Consider the following 22358-nt stretch of genomic DNA (forward strand, 5'->3'; position numbering starts at 1 on the left):
CTGAATTTTCTCTTGAAAGGGACTATATATCTTTAATTTTCAGAATCAAACTGATGATTTACTTATTTATTATTTAAAAGGAAAACATGTACCGTTAACTTAGAGTGTCCTATGCCTGATATTTTTAAATGTTGGGTTGAAAGTTTTCTAAAAATATCCTGGTAAAGTCCTGGTGACATTTTCAAGAGTGGCTTGGGCTTGGTTCTATTGTGCATCTGGTGTTTTGGTTTCCAAGGTGGAATATAAGAAGGACCTGGAAAGTAGTAAAGGTCACAGTATCAACTACTGTGAGACGCCTCAATTCAGGAACGTGAGCAAGATCTCAAAGTTCACCAGCGATGTGAGTTTTTAACACCTAAGCATTTATTTGGGCTTTTTTATGAACTAATTTCTAGGTCTCTTAAGAGACAGTCTATGTGATGTGTGTCTCAGAGAAGCATGGCCTCTTAGGCACAAATACCTAAGAGTTTTGGTCAAGATTGCCTGCAGGGAGTAGTCCACATAGTGTTGAATTCCGTCCCATCCCCCACCACACACTTGACCTTGACTCCTTAATGGCAGCTCCTCTTCTCTTGTGTTCTTCCTGTGCAGCAGTGTCGGGCTCCTGGGGGTGAATGCTGGCGAGAGAGCCTGGCTGAGCATGCGACATCCCCTCTCAATGCGACTTTGCGCTTCTTAGTTAATGTCTGATCTCCTTTAACCTGGGGACCTAGATGTGCTTTCCTCGTTTTACAGATGAACAGATGGCATTTGCAAATTTGGAAATTCTCAGAGACGTTCTGGGGACGTTTCCTTGAGAACATCAAGGACCCATGCTAGAGGATGTGATTTTATTTCTGCTGAGCTGCATACTGTAGTAGAATTTAAGATCACGAGGAACTTTGTAAGGCACAGAGAGGAATTTATTTTGCCTAAATGTAGGGGTGAAGAGCACCAGCTTTGGAGCTGACAGACCTGGCTCCAGAATTAGTCAAGTGTTGGGCTTTGGGCAAGTTGTTTAAGCCCCCTGAGCCCCTTCGTCTGTGTGTAAAATGGGGATGTATGATAAGTCCTTCCTCCTCATGGAGTACTCGTGGAGATGAACTGAGTAGAATTGTGTCTGGTACATGGCAATAGTATTTCTTTAAATAATCTCAGTGCCTAGAAATTCAGTGGCCTCCCAGGGTAGGTGATTTTAATGCAACTTCATTAGAAACTACCCAGATTTTCCTATTTATGACTTTTTGGGATCCTGTTTTGGTTTTCCCTTCATTTGGTAAGCTGCATTTGGGACACGACATCCTTACTTCCCGTGGTTTTAGTAGCCACCAGTTTAGTGCTGTAAAAAAATCACAGCATTTGGCAAAGCTCAGGTTATATTCGTCGTATAATTAGAAGCGGAGGTAATGGCATGCAGTGATTTGTACCAGCCGCTAGCATGGGTCTTGGTACCCCGTGCCTGCATGATCCGTCTTGTCCATTGGAGAGCCCCCGGCTCATGGGAGGTTTTCACACGGGAAAAATCTAACACATTTACAAGTGAAAATGTTAAAAAGAAAATTGGGTGTGTTTTGTGCTGTCTGTTCTCACCAGATCCTAGGTTTGTTTCTGTGTGTATGTGCCTGTCTCCCTCCATCTTCTTGTGCTTGCTTGAAATTTAAGTGGTTTCTTAAAAGAAGGTTTGGCTTATTTTTTATTCAGTGATAAACTGACTACTTAAATAGGTTCTATTTAATCATTTATATTTCCAATTTAGTGCATTAAAATGAGTAGTTGATCTTCAACAAGTTGGGAGGAGAAGTCTTACTGAAAGTTTCGTGTTTCCATGTAGAATAAATATAAGGAAAATTACCAGAACCACATGAGAGGCCACTATGAAGGAGTTGGTATGGACAGACGGACGCTCCATGCTATGAAGGTTGGAAGCTTGGCAAGCAATGTGAGTCCAATTTTGAAGGGCCTAACGGTCTGGGGACCTGTTGGGGTGGAGGGAGGTGAGATAGAAAGAATTCCTCCGACTCTTTTTCAAACTTCCTTTTTAAAAGTCAGTGTCCTGTTGTATAAAGATTGACCCATAAAAGCTTCTAAACATTAACCAATATAACCAAAGCTAGGTAAAACCCTTGAAAATTTTCAAAAGCTACAATTTATTTATCTCAGCTTTCTCTGGCTTGAAGAGCACTTAGATCTATTATCTTTGATCCAGTGTGAGAAAAACATTCAGTTTCTGAGAGATAAAGAGAAATGGATGAGCATAATTTTTATTTGAAATCCCTCCAACTTCCCAAAGCGTTTGTGATTTATTTGGAGTCGATTGGTTGGTTGATTGGTTCACTCATTTATGCAATTGTAGTGTTCATTGAAGACCACCTATGGGCAAGTACTGGTCAAGGTAGTGGGGTAACAAAATAGATCAGATCCCATAGCACAGAATCTCTTTATCTCTCCTTGGCTTTGTCAATTCAGTTGACAGGTTTGTAAATGCCAAGTTGTAAATCTTGGAGGTAAAGGGCACTTCAAAGGAACTGATTTCATTAGTAAAACATACAAATGTCAAATTTCCTCTGCTTGAGAATGTCAAATTTGACCTTTGGAAAAAAATTTTAAATACCCCGAAGACTCTTAACTTTTCGTTTATTTTCTGGGGGGTTAGCCAAGAAGCTCTTTCATCATACACCCACGTGCCAGTGTTTCTTTTTAACAAAAACTATAAGGGGTTCCACAATTAATAAGAAAGATAAAATAAATGTGCTACAGATGGAAGTTAGCTAGTTTTGGATTAATTAAGAAGAATTCAAATTAATTAAAGGCGAAGTGTGAACATAATTTAATTTTCCTTGGAGGTGATGAAACTGAATTAATTTTATTTCTGGTTACTTTTTAAGTATTTCCTATGACATTCAAACAAGGTCAAAAGAAAGTGGGGACTTATTTCTTTTTTCTTTTTCCTTTCTTTTTTTTCCCTTTGTGTCTCAGATCGCCTACAAGGCCGATTATAAACACGACGTTGTAGACTACAACTACCCAGCCACTCTCACTCCTTCCTATCAAACAACAATGAAACTGGTTCCCTTGAAAGATGTAAGTCTCCCTCCAAGAGCATCTTCTGCTTTATCCCTTGTCTCTTCCTCTTGTGGAGTGATTCTTAAGTAGTAAGATGGGAAGAAACAAGGTACAACAGTTCCTAACAGATGGAAGGGATTGAGAAGGGGAACTCTTCCACTAGGAAAGTCCATTCATGCATGTTTGGAAACTCTTTGATTCCATGTAAAGTGGGGACAACTCTGGTTTCATCTTGAAAATAACCTGCAGTTCAGTTAGAATTTGGTAGAATATGTCTGCCTTTGGGCACCTTTAAAATTATTCTTCCTTAGCAATGATGAGCTTTCTTTCTTTTTTTTTTTAATTTAAAGTTTTGGAGTGTCCTATGTTGAGGGACTAAAGGAAGTAAAATAAAATGGCTGTAAGTTGAGAGGAAGTGGTAATGTTGACTTAATTTTTTTTCTCAGGAGCACTTGGGAAAGTATACGTATTTCTTCATTATTATGGTGGTGATTTTATTTATTTATAGTTTGGCTTGTCCCAGTGAAATAAGTATAATTAATTAAATTTATTATTTTCTAATTATAAGAATTTTATTATATATGTTTATTACAGAAAATTTAGAAAATACAGAAAAGCACAAAGAAAAAGATTAAAGTCATGTTTTCTCAAAACATAGTTAAGGTGGTTTAGGCCTGAGTTCATGTCGTAGTTATTTGTCAGTGATGGTTATCTTTAGCCAATCAATAATTTAACAAATAATTCAGCATATGTGTACTGAATGTCCAGTGCTACTTTCCTTCACATTCTTTTGGGATCAGCACAACTCTGGTAGCACTGACTTGGGTTTTGCTCTTGGTAAATAGGTCTTCACATTGCTCTCTATTTTGCTCGGAGTAAGAGCAGTGTTGTGTTCAGCTGGGCATCTCCACTGTTTAGCTTGGCTTATAGGACAACAAAGAACAATCGTTGGCATACGAGTTTAATGAATGAAATGGGCTTTTCAAATGTATAGTAGAGTAAAGGATGGGAAGTCGAGGAATAGAAAGGGAGACTAAGCTTTGCTGCTTCTTTTCTGAACAAGTTTGGTTGGATTGATTTATCACTTCACCTTAATGAAACCCAAGATTACACTTGACTACCTAAGCTATTTCCTTTCTTTTTTGGCTGCATGTATTACCTGGGACTTGAGGACCAAGAGCACCTCGTTACAATGGGAGTGTGTACTCTGTCCATAAACCTCCATCAATCATGCTTGAGAGCACAGTCAAAACTAGAGAGATTGCTACAACTTCGTATTCCTGTTGTAACATGACTTGCTCTTACATTTGTCTGTGTAAGGCTGTGGATCAGACTATGTTCCTGAAATACCCCTGCTCATCTGGGCAAGTCCAATAGAAGAACTAAACCAGTCTGGGTTAGAAGGATTAATTAGAAGCAGAGGGAGAATCTGAACTGGAAATCTAGGAGCCAGATCCAGGTTGCAGAGGTGTTTGACCTCACAGTGTTTAAAAAATAATTGGATCAACATACAGAGATTTTGGGAGTTCATATAAAAATTCATATTTTCACCCTATTCTAGAAAAATCTAAAAACTCTGGGAACGACAGCCCTAGTTCCCACACTGGTAGCAGCTGGTTAGGACTCAGTGGCAGGTGCTCTGTGTTATTTTATTCTCCCTTCCTGGCTCCCATGTGAATTTGAGTTTACCACCCCTAGGGTAGGGACTTAACTATTCAGGAAGTTTGGGAAATCCATTACAAGAGCATTTATGGTCTCTCTGTCTGGTGGCTCTAAAGGTGGTCAAATAGCTATGAAATTAAATAAACAAGCACAGGTCTTTAATTAGAGAGCATTCCCTTCAGATGGATTTTATCAGCACTAATAGCATTAAAATGAGACTCCAACCTCAGCAAAGAGTTCCTTCAGAAAGTATATTGAAGCAATGGCCAAGCATCTGTGATGTTGCAAGGATGTGATTAATCATGGTGACTGTTAATTATGTCCCGCAGAGGAGAGTAATTGTACTCTGCAACATATTTAATGCAAAATTATTGGGAAGGAATATGCCTTTTAAAAACTACAGTTTTCATGACATTTTATCATGCACAATTCTGAACTCTAATAGACTCTTTATTATGAGATAATAATTTCCCCTCTGAGTTAATGCATTAAGAAGCCAGTGCACTCTAATCTCATTAATGGTTGACATTGAAATGACTTTATAGTTCCTACTTCTCCTATATACCCCATTATCCACAACTCAAAATGTGCAAAAACTTCTGTCCTTGAACCATTGGCCAAAAAGCCCAAAGCAATGCTGTTCTTTATCTCCAAATCCAACAAAACACCTGTGTCCCTGTGTCAGGAATGCTCTGTTTTTCCTAGATCGTGTCCTCGAATTTAATTTATAAGTCATTTGTTTGTACCCAGAATATATTTTCCTGTCTAAACAGTGGTAGCTTTGGCTATGGGGGATCCCAGGTTCATCTGTAAAATAATAGTTTCAGGCACACTAGCTTTGGCAAAAGTGTAGTGAAGAGGATGTAGAGGGTGAAAGCCACTTTGGGAGGCCGAGTGCTAGAATTTGAATCCTGACATTAGCTGGGTGACCTTGGGCCGATCACTTCAGTTGTCTGGGCCTCAGTTTTCACATTATAAGTAGGGTTAAGAAGAGTGTCTCCCCACAGGGTGGTTCGATTAAATGCATTAAGATGTGTGAAGCACCTGAAATAATGGTAGGCAGATAGTAATAGTGTTGTTTTTAAGCCATGATTATTATTAGCCCATATTGACACTGGCGAGAGCGGAGTGAGTACAAGGAAGAGATGAAGGATGCCATGGCCCTTAGGTCTATTTCACTTGGGTCACTGGCTTCTAAAAATATTGACTACATGTCAGCATTTAAAAATTGTAAGACTTGACATAATAATATAGATTTCTGGTTTGTTTGGAATAACTGGAAAGTCTGATCACTCTGGGCCCCACATTGTTGCACCCTAACTGTCTCCTAGAGCTGAGTAGCAGCTGCTGCCCTATGCCACAGTCCCCGCCACTCCTTACTACTTCCCCAACCATGAGGTCAAACACTGAGCCCAGACTAGTGCTTCCCCCGTACCCAGCTAGTGGTCTGTCTGGCTGTCACCCGCTTTGTGACCTTTGGGCTACAAAGACTCCCTGGGGTGGGCTGTCACCTATGGAGTCAGCAATAAGATACAGCAGCCGGCAGATAGAAAGGAAAGGCATCAGACTCTAGACAGACAGCAAATGGTAGGGTTGTGCAGTGCTGGCCGCAGCTGTGAGCCCCTGTGTCAGCCAGAGCTGGCGGCCAGAGGAGCATGGCCAGAGGTGGTAGGTGGAGGTCTGGGAGGAGATGGCAGTAGCTAGTGGGGATGCAGCAAGGGGGGGGTGTGACTATCTCAGGCGTGGTGTAGGCCTCACGAAGCTGCCACACTATGTGGGATACCAGGTGGGGTCCTGAGCTTCAGGCGATAAAACAGAGGCATGAAGACTAGGCGTGGGGCGTTCAGTGATCTGATTGTTGTGAACAAAGCTGGAGCGTTGCTGATGGAAGGGCCTAGCCTGGAGCCTGTAGGCAGGGCAGGGCTCAGGTGTCCTGAGGCTGGGTCAGTTTGGGGTCTTGGGAGCAAGGACCCAGCTGAGATATCTTTGTGGACAGGGCTGTGTCTGAGTTTGCTCACTCTGTGTAGAGTAGACGTTCTGTGACTGTTGAAGGAATGAATGAATGAATGAATGAATGACAGGGGATGACGCAGGCAGAGGTCTTTTGCCAGCCACCACCTCACACTCTTCCTCTTCACTCGCCTGCATCCCAGCTAGCCTTCCACCTGTGCGGGTCCCTGGGTCTCTCACTCAGCTCACCTCCACCCCCTCCCCATATTACCTGCCCTCAGGCATCAAACAAATCCCTTTACCTCTCTGCTCAAGTTCCCGCTCTCTCTGCAGTGGTACTTGCGCATGCTTGGAGGAAAATAAGATGATCGGATGAATATCTTCTCATGGGCAAACGGCTAATAATCCTTGAGTCTCTGAGGGGCAGATTGTACTTTCAAAAGACAAAATCCAGGAGCCCCCTGTGTCTTGAAATAGTGGGAAACCTGGAAGTCTGTGCACCAGGCGGTGCTGGAGGCTCACCACCTTGTCTTCTGAACCCACCCATCCTTCTTCTTTCAGGAAAGTGCTCAGCTTCGGGCCCTTTTTTCAGGGACTCTGTCAAGGCAGAAGTGAGGGCCAGGCAGGACCAGGTGTACAGGGTGAAGACATGTGAGGCTGTCCTCACATGGAGCCACTGGTGTGCCATTGCTTCCCACTTAGACATGCCTACTGCAACCGTTGGATTTTTTGTCTCTCCATTTTTCTTTCCCTTTAAAAAAAAACCTCTTTTCTTTTGAAGTATAAGACATATATAGAAAAGTACATTAAGTATAGATAGGCAGCTTGAATTATTATAAAGTGACCTTGCACATGTATTTTCTTTCGGAACACACCTAGGAATAGAATTGTGGAGACTTGGGGTACGTGTGTGTGCCAGAGCGCCATATTGGTTCCCAAAGTGGCTGTGCCAACCCTCACTTCCGCCAGCTGTGTTGTGAGAGTTTCCGCAGCTCCACATCCTTGCCAGCCCTTGGTATAGTCAGCAGTTTAAATTTTCACTCTTCAGGCGACTGTGGAGGGGTGTCTCATTGCAGTTTTAATATACATTTCTCTGATTCATAATAATAACTACGTGGATGGGCGCCTGGGTGGCTCAGTTGGTTAAGCGTCTGCCTTCAGCTCAGGTCATGATCCCAGGTCCTGGAATTGAGTCCTGCATCGGGCTGTCTGCTCAGCAGGGAGCCCGCTTCTCCCTCTCCCTAGACCTGCTGCTCCCCCTGCTTTTGCTTTCTCTTTCTGTCAAATAATTGAATAAAATGTTTAAAAAATAATAATGTGGATAAGAACCTTTTCCTGTGCTTACTGGCAGTTTAGTTGACCTCTTCTATGCACTGTTTAAGTCACTTACTCATCAATGTACTGGGTTTGTTGTTTTTTTTTTTGTCTGTTTTGCTTTTTTTTTTTTCCTGTGGGCTTGCAGTGTCTGTTGGTTTCCAATCGGAATCTTTGATCCTTTTTGTAGTAATTGGATAATCATACCTCTGCTGGGCTTAGGGGTAGAGAACTAAGCAAATCTTAAAGAAAAGTGCTGGTGACATCTTCTTATGCCTTTTTCTTTTTCTTTTTTTTAAACCAGGCCAACTACAGGCAAAGCATCGACAAGTTGAAGTACAGCTCTGTGACCAACACCCCTCAGATTATCCAAGCCAAAATCAATGCCCAGCAACTGAGTCATGTAAGTGACCCGCCCTTGCCCAGCCAGGTATGGGGGACTCAAGGGCTTTGTGGCCCCTGGCTACCTGGCTCCCCAAGGGTTTGCATTCATTAATGGTGACATATGTCTTGTGACAACCATGAGATGACCCCCCCCTCAATTTAAACTTTTTATTATGTAATATTCCAAATACATTTAAATGTAGAAAAGATAGTGTGATGAGTTCCCATGTATCCATCGTTCAGCTTCAACCACTATCCACTCCTGGCCAGTCTTGCTTCATCTGTATGCCCATCTCCTTCTCCCTCCTCTGTTATTTTGAAGAAAATTCCAGAGATTATATAGTTTAATCTATAAATATTTTAGGATACATCCCTAAAAGATACAAAAAAATTTAAACATATTTATACAATGTTAATATATCACATCCAAAAACTAATAATAATTTTTGATATCACCAGTGTCCTATTAGCATTTAAAATTCCAGTGGTCTCATAAAGTTATAATTTTACAGTCTTACAGTTTGTCTGAGTCAGGATCCGAATGAAGTCCACGCTTGTGACTGGTTGATAGGTCTTTAAGATTCTCTTCATCTTTAAGTTTTCCTGCTTATCTCTTTTCTTTTCTCACAAGTGGTTTATTGAAGAAACTGGATTGTTGATCCTTATGTTTCCCGCAGTCTGAGCCTTGTGCACGCATCCCAGTGTGGACTTCATGTGTTCCTCTGGCCTCCAAATGTCCTATAAAATAGTCGTCGGGTCTATAGGTTTGATCAGGTTCAGGTTCAATTTTGGGGCAAGGATGCTTTTCAGATGATGCTGTATTTTTCCAATGGGAATCACATAATGTCTGGTTGAACTCTTTTTATGTGACTTAAGGTGGCTTTTTTTTTCCCAATGTGGGCAGCTACTTGATAATTACTCTTTGAGTATCTACTCTGCATATAGTGAGACATTTAACACTGTGGCACGTTCAAACCAACACACACACACACACACACACACACACACACACACACACACAAGTTCTCTACCCTCAAGTGCTTCAAAGGAGAGTTGGTGAAGTAACCACAGGGAAATCTTTTATAAACTCACAACTCTGAGTGTGCCTTTGAGTTGTTTTACTTTTCATTTGACCTCTTTAATCAGTTAATTTAAAACATGCATAAAATTGCAGGCTACCTTGTCAAATGCCTTTTCCAGAAAGTCCTTCTCAGCTGTGGGCCCAAGGGGAAAGTGAAAAAGAGAGCATTGCCTTCAGAATTCACCTTCTGTCTATCTAAAAACCTTGCATTTACCCTGTGGGTTTTTTTTTTTTTAAATCCAACAGGTAAATTATCGTGCTGACTATGAGAAAAATAAGTTAAATTACACATTGCCACAGGATGTACCTCAGCTGGTGAAGGCCAAAACCAATGCCGAACTATTTAGTGAGGTGAGCGAGCAATGGAGGTGAGAACACGGTAGAGCTCATCTAACCAGTGTGAGGAGGAGGGCACCAGGCCCAACAACCAGAGGCTGTTCTGTTTGTGAGAGACGTTCATCAAAGGCGCCCATCACGTTATGGTTTTGAATTTTGCTGTCTCACGGCATGTGGTTGTTCACTGTGGATAAATTGAACACAGGAATTTGATTCTTATTATGTGAACATGTGTATAGCATGTGCTCAAACACACGCACACCATCATCATCGTCATTGTCATTGTCCTGGTGACTTCTGACTGTAGCTTTGCTGTCCAGAGAAAATTTAACTTTTTTTTTTTAAGATTTTATTTATTTATTTGACAGAGACAGAGACAACCAACGAGAGAGGGAACATAAGCAGGGGGAGTGGGAGAGGAAGAAGCAGGCTCATAGCGGAGGAGCCTGATGTGGGGCTCGATCCCACAACGCCCAGATCACGCCCTGAGCCAAAGGCAGATGCTTAACTGCTGTGCCACCCAGGCGCCCATAACTTTTTTTTTTTTAAGATTTTATTTATTGTTGTATTTGAGAGAGAGATTGAGAGAGAAAGCATGAGCAGTGGGGAGAGGGAGAAGCAGACTCCCGGCTAAGCAGGGAGCCCGAACCGGGGCTGGATCCCAGGAACCTGAGATCATGACCTGAACCAAAGGCAGATGCCTAACCAACTGAGCCACCCAGGTGCCCCGAAAATTTAAGTTTTAAGATCAATCTTAATCACTAGATTCTTCCTGGAGTCACAGGAGGGCTATGATTAGGCTTGTCATCCTAGATGGGGGCAGGAGAAGAAAAACAGAAACCACCATTTATTGAATGCCTGCTCTATGCTGCACACTGAGAAAGGCACCTTACATATGGAATTATTCAGTTATCATAACCGCTAGGACCTATTTATGGCAGAGACACAGTGGCATGGGCTTTGGTATCAGAATGCCCTGAGTCAGATGCTGGCACTGTGTGACCTATGTGAGGTCACTGATGTCTCTGAGCCTCACAGGCCTAATGCAAAGATTGACAGTTGATGAGTAGAAGGCTCTTAGGAAGGGTCAATAACCTGTAGGTATTGTTACCTTGCCAACATCAATAGCTTACGTCTTTACCAGCTTAGGTTCCGTGTTCATGTTCTGTATCCAGTTTATCCCCACAGCAACCCTGAGACAAGTAAGAGGAGGTTTTTTTGTTGTTGTTTTTGTTTTCTTTCTTTCTTTTTTTCACAAATGGCAAAAGTAAGGCTGAAAGAGGTAATATGCTTTGCCCAATGTCTCATGATCAGGAAACAACACAGCCAGGATGGACACATGACTCTTCTCTTTGTTCTGTCCCATCACCTCTGTCCTGCATGGTCCCATAGCTCAGGGATCAATGCACCATCTCAGTAATTGCTATTACCATTTTGACAAGAATAGCCAAGATTCTGGTCTGTAAACAGATGAAGAAACCAGCTTTGTTGTTGTTGTTGTTGTTGCTGTTTAGAGAGGGAGAGAGGGGAAGTGAGGGGCAGAGGGAGAGAGAGAATCTTAAGTAGACTCCACACCCAGTGCAGAGTCTGGTCTCACAACCCGGAGATCATGACCTGAGTCAAAGCCAATAGCTGGATGCTTAACCGACTGGGCCACCCAGGCACCCCTGTTTTGTTCTTTTAAATGTCTTTTTAACTTTGGGCAGGAATATGGATCCTGACTCCTGTTCACCCATGTTTCTGTTTGTCAGGTTAAGTACAAAGAAGGCTGGGAGAAGGCCAAGGGGAGAGGATTTGAGATGAAGCTGGATGCGATATCTCTGCTGGCCGCCAAAGCCTCCGGAGAGCTTGCTAGCAATGTAGGTTTCCTCTCATTAGCTCACAAATGCATAAGAAATCGTTCCCATAAAATGTCAGTGGTCTTGTGGAAAAAAATTATGACTGCCGACATTGTAAACATCCCACTACTTTAATCTTCTTCTGGGTTCGTGAAAGACCGGGAGGTTGTTTTCAGAATTGTTCCGTTGCCTTGTGAATACCAGAGCCCCTGAGGTGGTGAAGTTTCTCTTCCCCTCACCGTAGACTTTCTTCTTCCTCTCAAGATTAAATATAAAGAAGAATATGAGAAAACGAAAGGCAAAGTCATGGGCACTACGGACTCGAGGCTTCTGCACTCCCTGCAGGTGGCCAAGATGAGCAGTGAGGTAAACTCTCTCCTGTCCCTCCACACTTTCCTCAGACTTGTGCTGCTTTAAAAGTCCTTCCAGGGTCTACTTCACCTGGGACCTGCTTATTAACTTCCACCTACAACTTCTCTCCTGGCTTGCTTGAGAAGTTTGTTCACTTTCTTTATTTAGCCCAAGTGTCCTGTTCTTTTAAAGTAGATGAGGAGTGCGGGCCTGAAGGGTGACCGGCATCTATGGCTCAAGGTACAAAGGTGTCTGTCCACTTGTATTTATTCCACAGAAGTTTACCAAGCAACTACTATGGGCAAGATCCTGTGTAACACACCGGGTCTGTAGGAATGAATGACACATAACAGGTTCCTCCCCAGGGGAGGTTAATTCTATGGAGAAAGTCAGACACTAAGCATCCTGATTGTTGTGGCAATGTCCCGGATGAGTCCTGTGGCCACGACACACTTGATATTCAAAAGAGTTAGCAGACAACTGGGGCATCTAAACTTCAGCCAATCAAAATGACACTGCTTATAAACAACTGTCCTGGCTGGAGGTTAATCCTTTGCAGGAAGGAGAGTGCGACAAGGGATGGACTTGGTTTCAGATCAGGTCTTCCCTGCCAATGCTGAGCAGGCCAAAAGGACACATGAGCATTGAGTTTCTGCTTTACAATTGCTGCTCCAAGTTAGGAGGCCAGCTTATGCTGCTCCCGTGGTGCAGCCAGATATAATTACCTGATGAGTCATTTAGGAGCCATGGTTTGACTAGAATAAGAGAGTTGGCATCTGGGTTGCCATTTTGGGTGTGCCTACGGAACAAGTCCTGTGAAGTGCATAATCATGAAATATACTGAGACATTGAGAATTTGGCTTTGGTTTAGACACAGAACACGATGATATTTCTTATTTGCAGTTAGAGCAATTGGGGCCAAAAAGATTGTGTCTTGCCCAAAGTCATATAGTAGTCAGTGATAAAAGTGGAGGGGTATCGTTAGATCCTAGGATTCTTACTTACTGGCACCATACTGCTTCTACTGCAGCATACCACCTTCCCCCCCCACCACACCACCATTACCACCATCACCACTATCACCACTATCACCACTATCAACACCACCATCATTGCCATCACCACCATCACCATCATCACCACCATCACCACCATCCCCACCATCATCACCAACATCACCATCATCATTACCACCATTACCACCGTCATCATTACTCCCCCATTACCACCATCACCACCACATCACCATCAACACCACCATCATCACCATCATCACTGTCACCACCATCATCACCACCGTCCTCATTACCATTACCACCGTCATCATTACCACCATTACCGCCATCACCACCACATCACCATCAACACTACCATCATCACCATCAACAGCACCACCATCACCACATATTCACTCTTACCACCATCATCATCATCACCACTATCTCCACCATCACTAGCATTACCACCATCATCACTATTATCACTATCACCACCGTCATCATTGCCACCCTCATTGTGAACATTTATCAGGTGTTTGCTATATGCCAGTCCTTGTACTAAGCAGATTTCAGCTACTGTTTTGTTTGCTTATCACAATAGTCCCCTGAGGAACATGAAACCTTAGAGAGGTGATGTAACTTTCCAGAGGTCATCCAGCAAGGGGTAAACCAGATTTGAACTCAGGCTCATCTGGCTCTGGAGCCCAAGCTTTGTTATTCTGCCTCTTAAAGAGTCTACAGAAACCTTGGACAGAGCCTTCTCCTCCTGGATCAGCCAGATAAAAAGATTTGATATTGGTGAGAGGCATTCCTCCTAGAGACAAAGTCGTGTGGAAGTGCAGCTCCCCAGCACCGCCCCCTTCTAGAGCCAGAAATTGGGTCACACCTTTCTGACAGATGAGTGGCATTGCCCATTCCTCACAAAAGCCTGGGCTTCTTTCCTGTGCTGTAAATCACTTCTGCAAAGGCAGACTTCAAGTAATGGGCCTCGTTGATACTTTCAAGGTTGAATACAAGAAAGGCTTTGAGGAAAGTAAGACCCACTTTCACCTACCCATGGATATGGTACACATCAAACATGCTAAGAAGGCCCAAGCTCTGGCCAGTGATCTGGACTACAGGACGAAGCTGCATCAATACACCGTGCTGCCTGAAGACATGAAGACTCAGTGGGCCAAGAAAGCCTATGGGCTCCAGAGCGAGGTGAGGCCTCACTCACTGCCAGTTCTCCCTGTGCGTCTCCTGCAGTGGGGTACAGTGACATTTTGAGGGTGATCTGGAACCTGTGCATGAGTCTATTACGTAACTCGGAGGATTGGGAAGAACTGCTGAGAGGTGCCAGGCCCAGGGAGGACGGGTGGGGAGGGAGAGCTATAGATGCAGTCAAAACAATGGAGACTAGAGGGTGGAGGACTGGGGATCCGAGCTATTGCAGGAGCCAAGACGTGCTGGTAACGGCGATGAGCAAAGGGGAAGAAGCAAGCGTTGAAGATGGCAAGTAAATCTTGGAAATTTAGCAGGTTGGTAGATAAGATTTTTAGTGAAAAAGTCTGCAAAGCCCTCTTTTTGGTAAGGCGGTGGGGTTTCAGCCCTGAGGCAGAACGTGCTCTGCTGGTTACAAGGTGGGCCCAGTGGCTTCACACCCAAGGAGAGTGCTGCCTGACTGTAAAAGAGTAGAGGGGCCATTCCTTTAGGAGAACAAAGGCAAGAGCAGGGGTTTCCCTGTCTCCTGTCACCTTTGTCCCGTCTGTATATCCCTGCATCCGATTACAGCTTGGGTTTTCTCTTGCAGCTGCAGTACAAGGCCGACCTAGCGTGGATGAAAGGAGTCGGGTGGCTGACGGAGGGGAGTCTCAATCTGGAACAGGCCAAGAAGGCTGGACAGCTGGTCAGCGAGGTAACCCGAGCTCAGGGCCTGGCTTCTAGTGGTCCTCAGCCCACAAGTCCCCGAGAGCCATCTTTTCCTCTCCCTTCCCAACCTGTGCTCTTATTTTGAGCCTGACTCAGAGGAGTCCTTCATTTTGCACCCGCAGTGTGCCCTGGCTAGTCTTCCACACCTGTCCCCGTCCCGGGGAGGTGTTTCTAAGAAGCCTACTGATTTACGTAGGGTAGCCCCAGCATCCCAGGAAAAATTCAGAAGGCTTGTCATACACAGTCGATGAGCACGTGGGGAGATGTGTTTGTCATGTGAGGCGTGTGTGACTCCTCCTGAATCAGAGAGCCTGACGTTCGGAGGTCAGCATTCACGTGATGCCTGTGCCTTAAACTCGCTGCAGACTTTGGGCAAGTCACCCGAGCCTTCCGATCCTCTTTCTCTTGGGTAAAACAGAGAATGTTAGAGAGTCCCTGCGGCTCTAAGCCTCTGCTTCTCTTTACACCATGTAAAGCTGGCTTTGGCAGCAGGCAGAGGAGGACTTTTGGAGGGCATTTCATTTGGAAGTATGACTATTTCAGGAACTCTGTTTGGGATCTTCAAAGGGAACTCTTGTTTCAGGATCAGGAAGGCTGAGTCGGTGTATCTCTTGCAAATGGTAATAATAGCAATAATGCAGCTGACCCTTGTGGGCTGATAATAATTATGCAGTCATGGCTGTCATTGATTGACCATGTTGAGTGTGTTACATACATATTGCTCATTTACGGCTCACAGCTGCCCTTTGTGAGTAGACACTATTAGTACCCTATTAATAACCTCATTTTCATGAGGTAAAGAGAGTCACATTTCAAGTAGGTAGCAGAGCTGGGATCTGGCCCAGCTCCTGCCCACAAAGTGGTCTTGCATCCCCAAAGCACATTTTGTAAATTAATCTCATTTTTCCACGGCTCATCCTTCTCTCAGACACAGACACACTTATGGTTAGAATGTAGAAATAAAGAAGGTAGAGAAAGACGAATAATGTTTTAGGGTTCCTATTACTTAGCTTCTCTTCAGGCCTGCTAACTCCAGGGGAGCCATCAGAGCCCCATTTGTCTTGGATTAAGGCTTGGTGAGGAGACCCAACTGGCCGACCTCCATCCTTAGGAATTCCCATCTCTGTCTGACTTCCCGTGCCTACTCATTATTAAGCTCCGCAAGGGCCGGGAAGACAGCATCCTCTTCGCCCGTTTTATATTTCTGTTGTGCCCTGTACGGGGTGGATTTTTGGCTCCTCAGTAAGTTCTTATGATTTGACCATCTGGAATGATCGGGAATTTCCAACCATGGAAGGGCAATGCAACTTCCTTCAATTATGTGGTGAGGGGGTTTTCCCATTCAACACACTGCAACCAGAGAGGAAAATTACAAGTCTCTTTGGAACACTGTCCCTAGAATTTTTTTTTCCTCAAGGGAGGAAATTTGGAGGCTTCACTATTCCAAACCCTATTTTGGCTTCAGTTGGCATCTGTGACCCTCGTGCTGGCAGCACCGGGGTTGTGAGCCTCTCTGCTCTCCCTGCCACATGAAGCTTTAGCTTCAGTCAGCCGTCCTCAGCTGCCGCCTTTCCCGTCAACTTTGGCACCTCCCATGGAAAAGCCAATGGAACTAACCTCCGGGAAGGACAAGAAGTCCCTGTGGGGAGACAGAATTAGCACATTTGAAATTTTGCCAGTTCCTTCGTGGCTGTGAGGCGGGGACACCAGGAGGACAAGACCTCAGTGATCTGGAACACGGAGAAACTGTGGGGGTGAATCCCACCTGGCCTCCAGCCTCCTCCTGTCCGTGGCTCCTGGCATTTCCTCTCCCCTCGAGCATCGAGGCTGGTCGGGTAATCCCGACAGCACCGTGCATGCCGGTGATGGTTAGTGTGAACACTTGCAGTGTCCCAGGACTCCCCTCATGGAAAGGAGAGCGCTGCAGCCTCTGCTCCACCCCACGGTGGGGCAGCTGCTATTTTTTGTACCATTGTGGCAAGAGTGGCTCCGGGGATTAAGTGATGTGCCCAAGGTCATGAAGCTGGAAAGAGGCGGAGGCAAGGTTTGGCCTCTGTCTTCCTGGTTGTAAAGTCCAAGCTCCCTCCGCCTCACTTTCCCATGCCAGATCTTGATTTATCAAATGGATGCATTCCAGGGCACCAGGTGGAATACAGGGTTTAGTGGGGGGAGAAATGCATATCCTCATTCAGGAGCAGCACCTAAGAGAAGTGCCCCAGAGCAGGCAGTCTCAGGTCTGTGGGGTCCCGATTAAGCTGCAGGCCCAGCTGGAGGACTCCCCCCAGGAAGACGGGGGTGTCACCGAGAGTGTGTATGTGGATGTAAGCACAAGTGTGGTGGTGGGGATAGCCAAATCCGAGTGCCACAGGGTCCTTTTTCTTTGGAAACAGAAAAACTACCGGCAGAGGGTGGATGAGCTGAAGTTCACCAGTGTGGCCGACAGCTCCCAGATGGAGCACGCCAAGAAGAGCCAGGAGCTGCAGAGCGGGGTGAGTCCTGAGCTGCCCCATCCCCACCATGCTGCTGTGCCGTGGGCTGGGCATATCCGGGACAACAGCACATGCTGCCCGGCACGATCCAGGAACCAGTGAGCCTCTGCTTTCGACAAGCTGGGCCCGGCTTTCCCTGGGGCCTCCAGGCTGTCTCTGGGAACTGGAGTCCCTGCTCTCCCTGCCTTACCCACTTCCCTCCTCTGCTGGTTGTGAGGGACAGATGCCCACTGACATTCTTCCTTTCTGGCTTTCAGGATTGTCCATGCCCTTCTTTCTTCTTCTTTCTTTCTCCCTCTCCTCTCGCTCATCAAAGACTCCATAATACTGTAGCCAGCAGAGAATTATCTTGAGGAGGGTGACCTGAGCTTAGATCTGGGTAGCACAACAATGAAAAAGCACGTGCCTTATTTACACATCAGCGTTCAGCACTCCCCGTGCCCCTGTACCGAGCAGGTGCCAGAGTTGCTACAATGGGGCCAGGACCTTCCTGGCCTTCCTTCCTAAAGGTCCAGGTACACTTGCCAGGAAGCGTGCCATCAACAGAGCTCAGAGTCAGCAGACAGCCGCTGTTGGCGGGGTGGTGGGAGGGAAGGAGAGAGAGAAAGAGCAGAGTGGTAAGTTTTCTGTGGAGTAGATGCTCACCGACGCTGTCTTTTGGGTCATTGCTTGTTTTCTGACTGGTAAGTACCCTTGAATGAACTGGGATTTATGATGGGGGTGCAGGTGACAGTGTAGGCTTCTTATTTTTCTCATTTGAGGAGTCCGTGCTCATCCGAGCCCTCTGGGGGGTTATTTCCAGTGGCCGTGGACAGAGTAAATGGGAACAGCTTGGGAAGGTTGATGCCTTCTCATGGGAGAAGTATGGGGACCGAGACCTTGGAGGTATTCTCAGGTTGGTCCCCTGGCCACATTCGTCTCTCAGCTCTTCACTGCCTCTCCTTCTGCCTTCACCCCTCCGGCTGGAATCCTCTTTTACTGTATTCTGCCAGCCAGAGTCTGGTCTGGACAGTTTTGTAATGGACTGCCTGTGCAAGTTACAGAAACACCAAGCAGATCTGAAGACGCATCAGTGATGCCACCGACCCACCTCACTGCCACCTGCTCCTGACCCAACGCTCTCTCCCAACAGGTGGCCTATAAGGCAGGAAACGAGCAGTCTGTCCATCAGTATAGCATCAGCAAAGACGAGCCTCTCTTCTTACAGGCCCGAGTCAACGCTGCCAATCTCAGTGAGGTACGGCAAGAGGGATTGGGCAGCTGTAGGCTCTGCTTCCCCCTGTAGGCGCCTGGGCAACAAAACCCACCCGCCATATTGGTGTGTCAACTGAGATTCCATATATCCTGTCATTGTAAACAGCTCATCCAGCAGACCTTATTCCTGGTCACTGTTTCAGGGGGAGGGAAGGACCACCTTTCATAGGAATGAGCTGGTGGGAGACTTGAACCACTGAGAATATAACAGGATAGTAGTCAGTGATGATTCCTGGGTCGTAATTAGAGCAGCATTAGAGCACTGATAGAAGGAAGTGAGACTTTAAGGAGTTTCCTTGGGTCTACCAGTTACTAGATATGTGACCTTGGGTAAATTCTTTGTGCTCAGTTGTCCCATTGGTAAAAATCAGGGTCATACTAGTCCCTGTCTCATTGGGTTGTCGCAACGCTTCAATGAGCTAATATGCAGAAAGCACTGGAAGGAGCGTGCGCAATATAGCTATTACTCCTAGACACAAAAGCATGCATGGTCCCAACTTCCTCCTTTCTGTCTTCTAGGAGGGGCCTTCCTTAGCTCTCCCGGTCAACAACCAGGTCTTTGGAGTCCTGGTCTGAGTAATGAGTAGAGGGGAGAATTAGAAGAGCAACTGAGGCTAAATTGATTCACACATGTAGAAAGAGAGGGAGACTTGCAGAAGAAGGAACTTGAATTCTGCAAGTGGGGGCAGGACAGGAAATGGGAGGAGCAAGGACAGACCCAGGGGGACTGGAGGCTGGGGGCAGGGAGACAAAGGAAGGTAGTAGCTGTCAATGCAGGGGCAGCTCGGCTGAGTGGGTGTGTGGGCAGAGGTGGGGAACAGACCTTTCAGAAATGTTGCTGTGTGTTTTGGAATGTTATTCCACTGCGGGCATGTGTTTGAAACTTTCATAAAGACTCCTAGTATTTTTCAAGGCCTCTAGAGTTCGAATTGTGATTCTTTTGAGTGAAGCCCTGTGTGTCAGGAGGACTTGAGGCAGAAACAAGGAGATCTGGTGGTATTTGGGGTACTGGGTTGCCGTGGAGGGACACAATCAGTGTTTGCCTCCGAGAGCATCACAGAGGCTAGGGAAGCCCTTCCACAGGAGGGTGATCGCTTCTCTCCTGCCTCTTTTCAGAAACTGTATAAGAGCAGCTGGGAAAACCAGAAGGCAAAAGGGTTTGAGCTGCGTCTTGACTCCTTGGCCTTCCTGGCAGCCAAAGCCAACAGGGACCTGGCCAGCGAGGTGAGTCGGTGCTCAATGAATGTGACCATTTTCCATCCGGGAGAGTCAGAGAGGGTCTGTGCAGGCTCTTCAGCTCTCTGAGCCCCAAGGTCCAATCTGTGAACTGGGGAGAGATGACCAGTTTGCAATGAGACCGCCACATGAGTGCCGAGTACTCTGCTTGCCACATGTTAGTTTTTAGTAGGTGGAAGCATTATTATTAGTGGTAGCATGACGAGCCATCTAAATGGCTTATTTGACAGATTAACTGACGCCCAGAGACCTTCCAGGCCTATCTAAGGATGTTGTGGCCGGTCACCAACTAAGAGTGTGGGCTCTGGTGGCAGATGGACCTTGGATAAAATCCTCGCTCCATCCCCTCTTAGCACTGTGACTCTGGGAAGGCCGTGTCACCTTGCAAAATCTCTATTAACCCAGTGGTAAATTGGCAGTTGCCAGGTGGTTATGAGGAAAGGAAACAAATGGATGCGTACTGAGTTTCCGTCGTCCAAAGCCGTCTGTTGGGAGTCTGATGTGAGCTAAGAAGCCTAAGCCAGAATGTAAGGCCAAGTCCGCTCACTTCATCAAGACAGTCTGGCTTCTAAAATAGATGCACACACATAAAGATACTTCTCCCTGTAAATACATGGAGATATCAGCTGAACAAAACAGTGGTTTGGTGATGTGGTTGATTTACCTTCTGGCATAAGCTCCTCATCTCCTCATCCGACAAGAACTCACCAGGCAGCCGTGGTCTGCAGACGCACTGTGAGGGGCCCAGGTCTGTGCCGTGCTCACCTCACAGTAAGTGTTCAGTAAATGGTGGCAGGTATCGATAGCGTTGTGTAGTTGGCAGAGAGGAGAGGGAGACTGGCCTCCCGATCATGTTGAAAAGGGTGCCACACACTGGTGTCTTGTTACAGTTGTTAAAGCATTTCCATATTTATTTATTTATTTATTTATTTATTTATTTATTTATTTATTATTTATTTATTTATTTATTTTCTGATCCTCATTACTCTTGGCCTTGAGTTTTTTTCCAAGCCGGTCTGCTCCCTTGTGCTCCCCATACTCCTGCATATTTCTAGGTACCCCAGTTTTATAATTCAGGACCCTTTCTCAAACAGCAATTGTATTTTGGCTATTCTGTGTCTTTTTCATTTCGTGACTACTTTTTGTTTATGATGTTTTCTCACTATTCCCAGAAAGGTATTTAAAGTGACTTTCATGAAAGTAACAGTCCACTTAAAAATAAAGCCAGAAAAAATGAGGTTGAATAGTATAGACAAGAGACGGAAAGTCACCAGGAACTTGGGAAAAGACTGTAGTACAGCTGAGCATTCAGTTTAGCTCTGAGCTGACTGGCAGCTGAGGTGAAAAGGGAAATAATAAGTAATATTTTATTTCACTGTTTGATGACAGGAGGCAAACTCTTTATGACACTAATTCTAATAACAGTCTGTTGTATGGCTTTGTTTGAACATTCGAGCCTTCGGTTTGAAAGTGAACAATGCCTTTAGGAGATGCCAAGGATCTCCTCCGCTCTCTTCCTGCTGTTTAGGTGAAGTACAAGGAAGATTATGCAAGATCCAGAGGGAAGCTCATTGGGGCGAAGGACGCCCAGGGGGATTCACAGATGAGCCACTCGCTGCAAATGTCCAAGCTGCAGAGTGAACTCGAGTACAAGAAGGGGTTCGAGGACACCAGATCCCAGTGCCATGTCTCCCTGGACATGATCCACCTTGTCCACGCCCGCAAGGCCCAGGATTTAGCTACAGACATCGGCTACAAGACAGCATCTCATCAGTTTACCGCTTTGCCCACGGACATGAAGGTGGAATGGGCCAAGAAGGCATACGGCTTACAGAGCGATGTAAGCTCCGTGGGCGCACGTGTGTGCGTGTCCCCAAGACCGTTTGCCCAAGCCTCCCCTCCCTCAGACAGTAGTTGATACCTCGAGATACCTATTTCTGGATCCCAGGGCGGACCCATCTTCGCTGTCCTAGAGGTTCGACTTTTATTCGAACTCTGTCCTCTTTAGATTCTGTACGCACCCCCGGAAAATCGCAAAGCGACTTTTTTCTTCTTGGGATTTGCTCTACCTACATTTTCCCTGTTTTCTTTTACTGCAGAGGGGGAAGACATATGTGTGACATTCTTAATTGTGGCCTGTTCTGGGAGACCATCTCCCACCCTCCTTCCAACCTTGGCCGTCCCTTTTCAGTAGCAGCAGGCTAACCCCCAAGAGCCCCCTCCCCTTTTTCCCTGTACGCCCCACCTGGCTCAGTTTTCCTCCGCCCTCAGCTGACTCTTACATGAGAAATTGGGAGAGCTGCAAAGGCAGGTCGCCTGCAGCCAGACTGTTCCACGCGGGGCTGGGGTGGGGGGGCCCATGTCGACACACCCTTCCTGGTGGAGCTGTTTCCGGATAGATGGGTGATATGCTGGTTTTAGAGAAATGTCCATTTAAATGGCTTTCCATGAAAATGATTCCTTTAATGGGAAGTAAAGAAATGAGAACATCCCCCCCCCCCCCCGCGCCCTG

General features: G+C 45.6%; 1 protein-coding gene across 50 annotated transcripts in view; it reads left to right on the plus strand.

The window, feature by feature from the left end:
• Positions 1 to 22358, plus strand: part of NRAP (nebulin related anchoring protein) — a 69603-nt gene that overhangs the window by 17628 nt on the left and 29617 nt on the right. For 33 of the 50 annotated variants that reach the window (XM_057308288.1, XM_048218788.2, XM_057308289.1 and 30 more), the window contains 13 exons: positions 236 to 340; positions 1811 to 1918; positions 2956 to 3060; positions 8273 to 8371; positions 9680 to 9784; positions 11521 to 11628; positions 11872 to 11973; positions 13962 to 14159; positions 14749 to 14853; positions 17258 to 17356; positions 18489 to 18593; positions 19727 to 19834; positions 21375 to 21686. In XM_057308288.1, coding sequence (XP_057164271.1) covers positions 236 to 340; positions 1811 to 1918; positions 2956 to 3060; positions 8273 to 8371; positions 9680 to 9784; positions 11521 to 11628; positions 11872 to 11973; positions 13962 to 14159; positions 14749 to 14853; positions 17258 to 17356; positions 18489 to 18593; positions 19727 to 19834; positions 21375 to 21686 — 1659 coding nt within the window. The remainder of the gene's footprint in view (positions 1 to 235; positions 341 to 1810; positions 1919 to 2955; positions 3061 to 8272; positions 8372 to 9679; positions 9785 to 11520; positions 11629 to 11871; positions 11974 to 13961; positions 14160 to 14748; positions 14854 to 17257; positions 17357 to 18488; positions 18594 to 19726; positions 19835 to 21374; positions 21687 to 22358) is intronic. The other 17 variants (XM_057308299.1, XM_048218798.2, XM_057308301.1 and 14 more) reach the window with 1 other exon arrangement.

Source organism: Ursus arctos, unplaced genomic scaffold (genome assembly GCF_023065955.2).
Source record: "Ursus arctos isolate Adak ecotype North America unplaced genomic scaffold, UrsArc2.0 scaffold_7, whole genome shotgun sequence".
NCBI classification, from domain to species: domain Eukaryota; kingdom Metazoa; phylum Chordata; class Mammalia; order Carnivora; family Ursidae; genus Ursus; species Ursus arctos.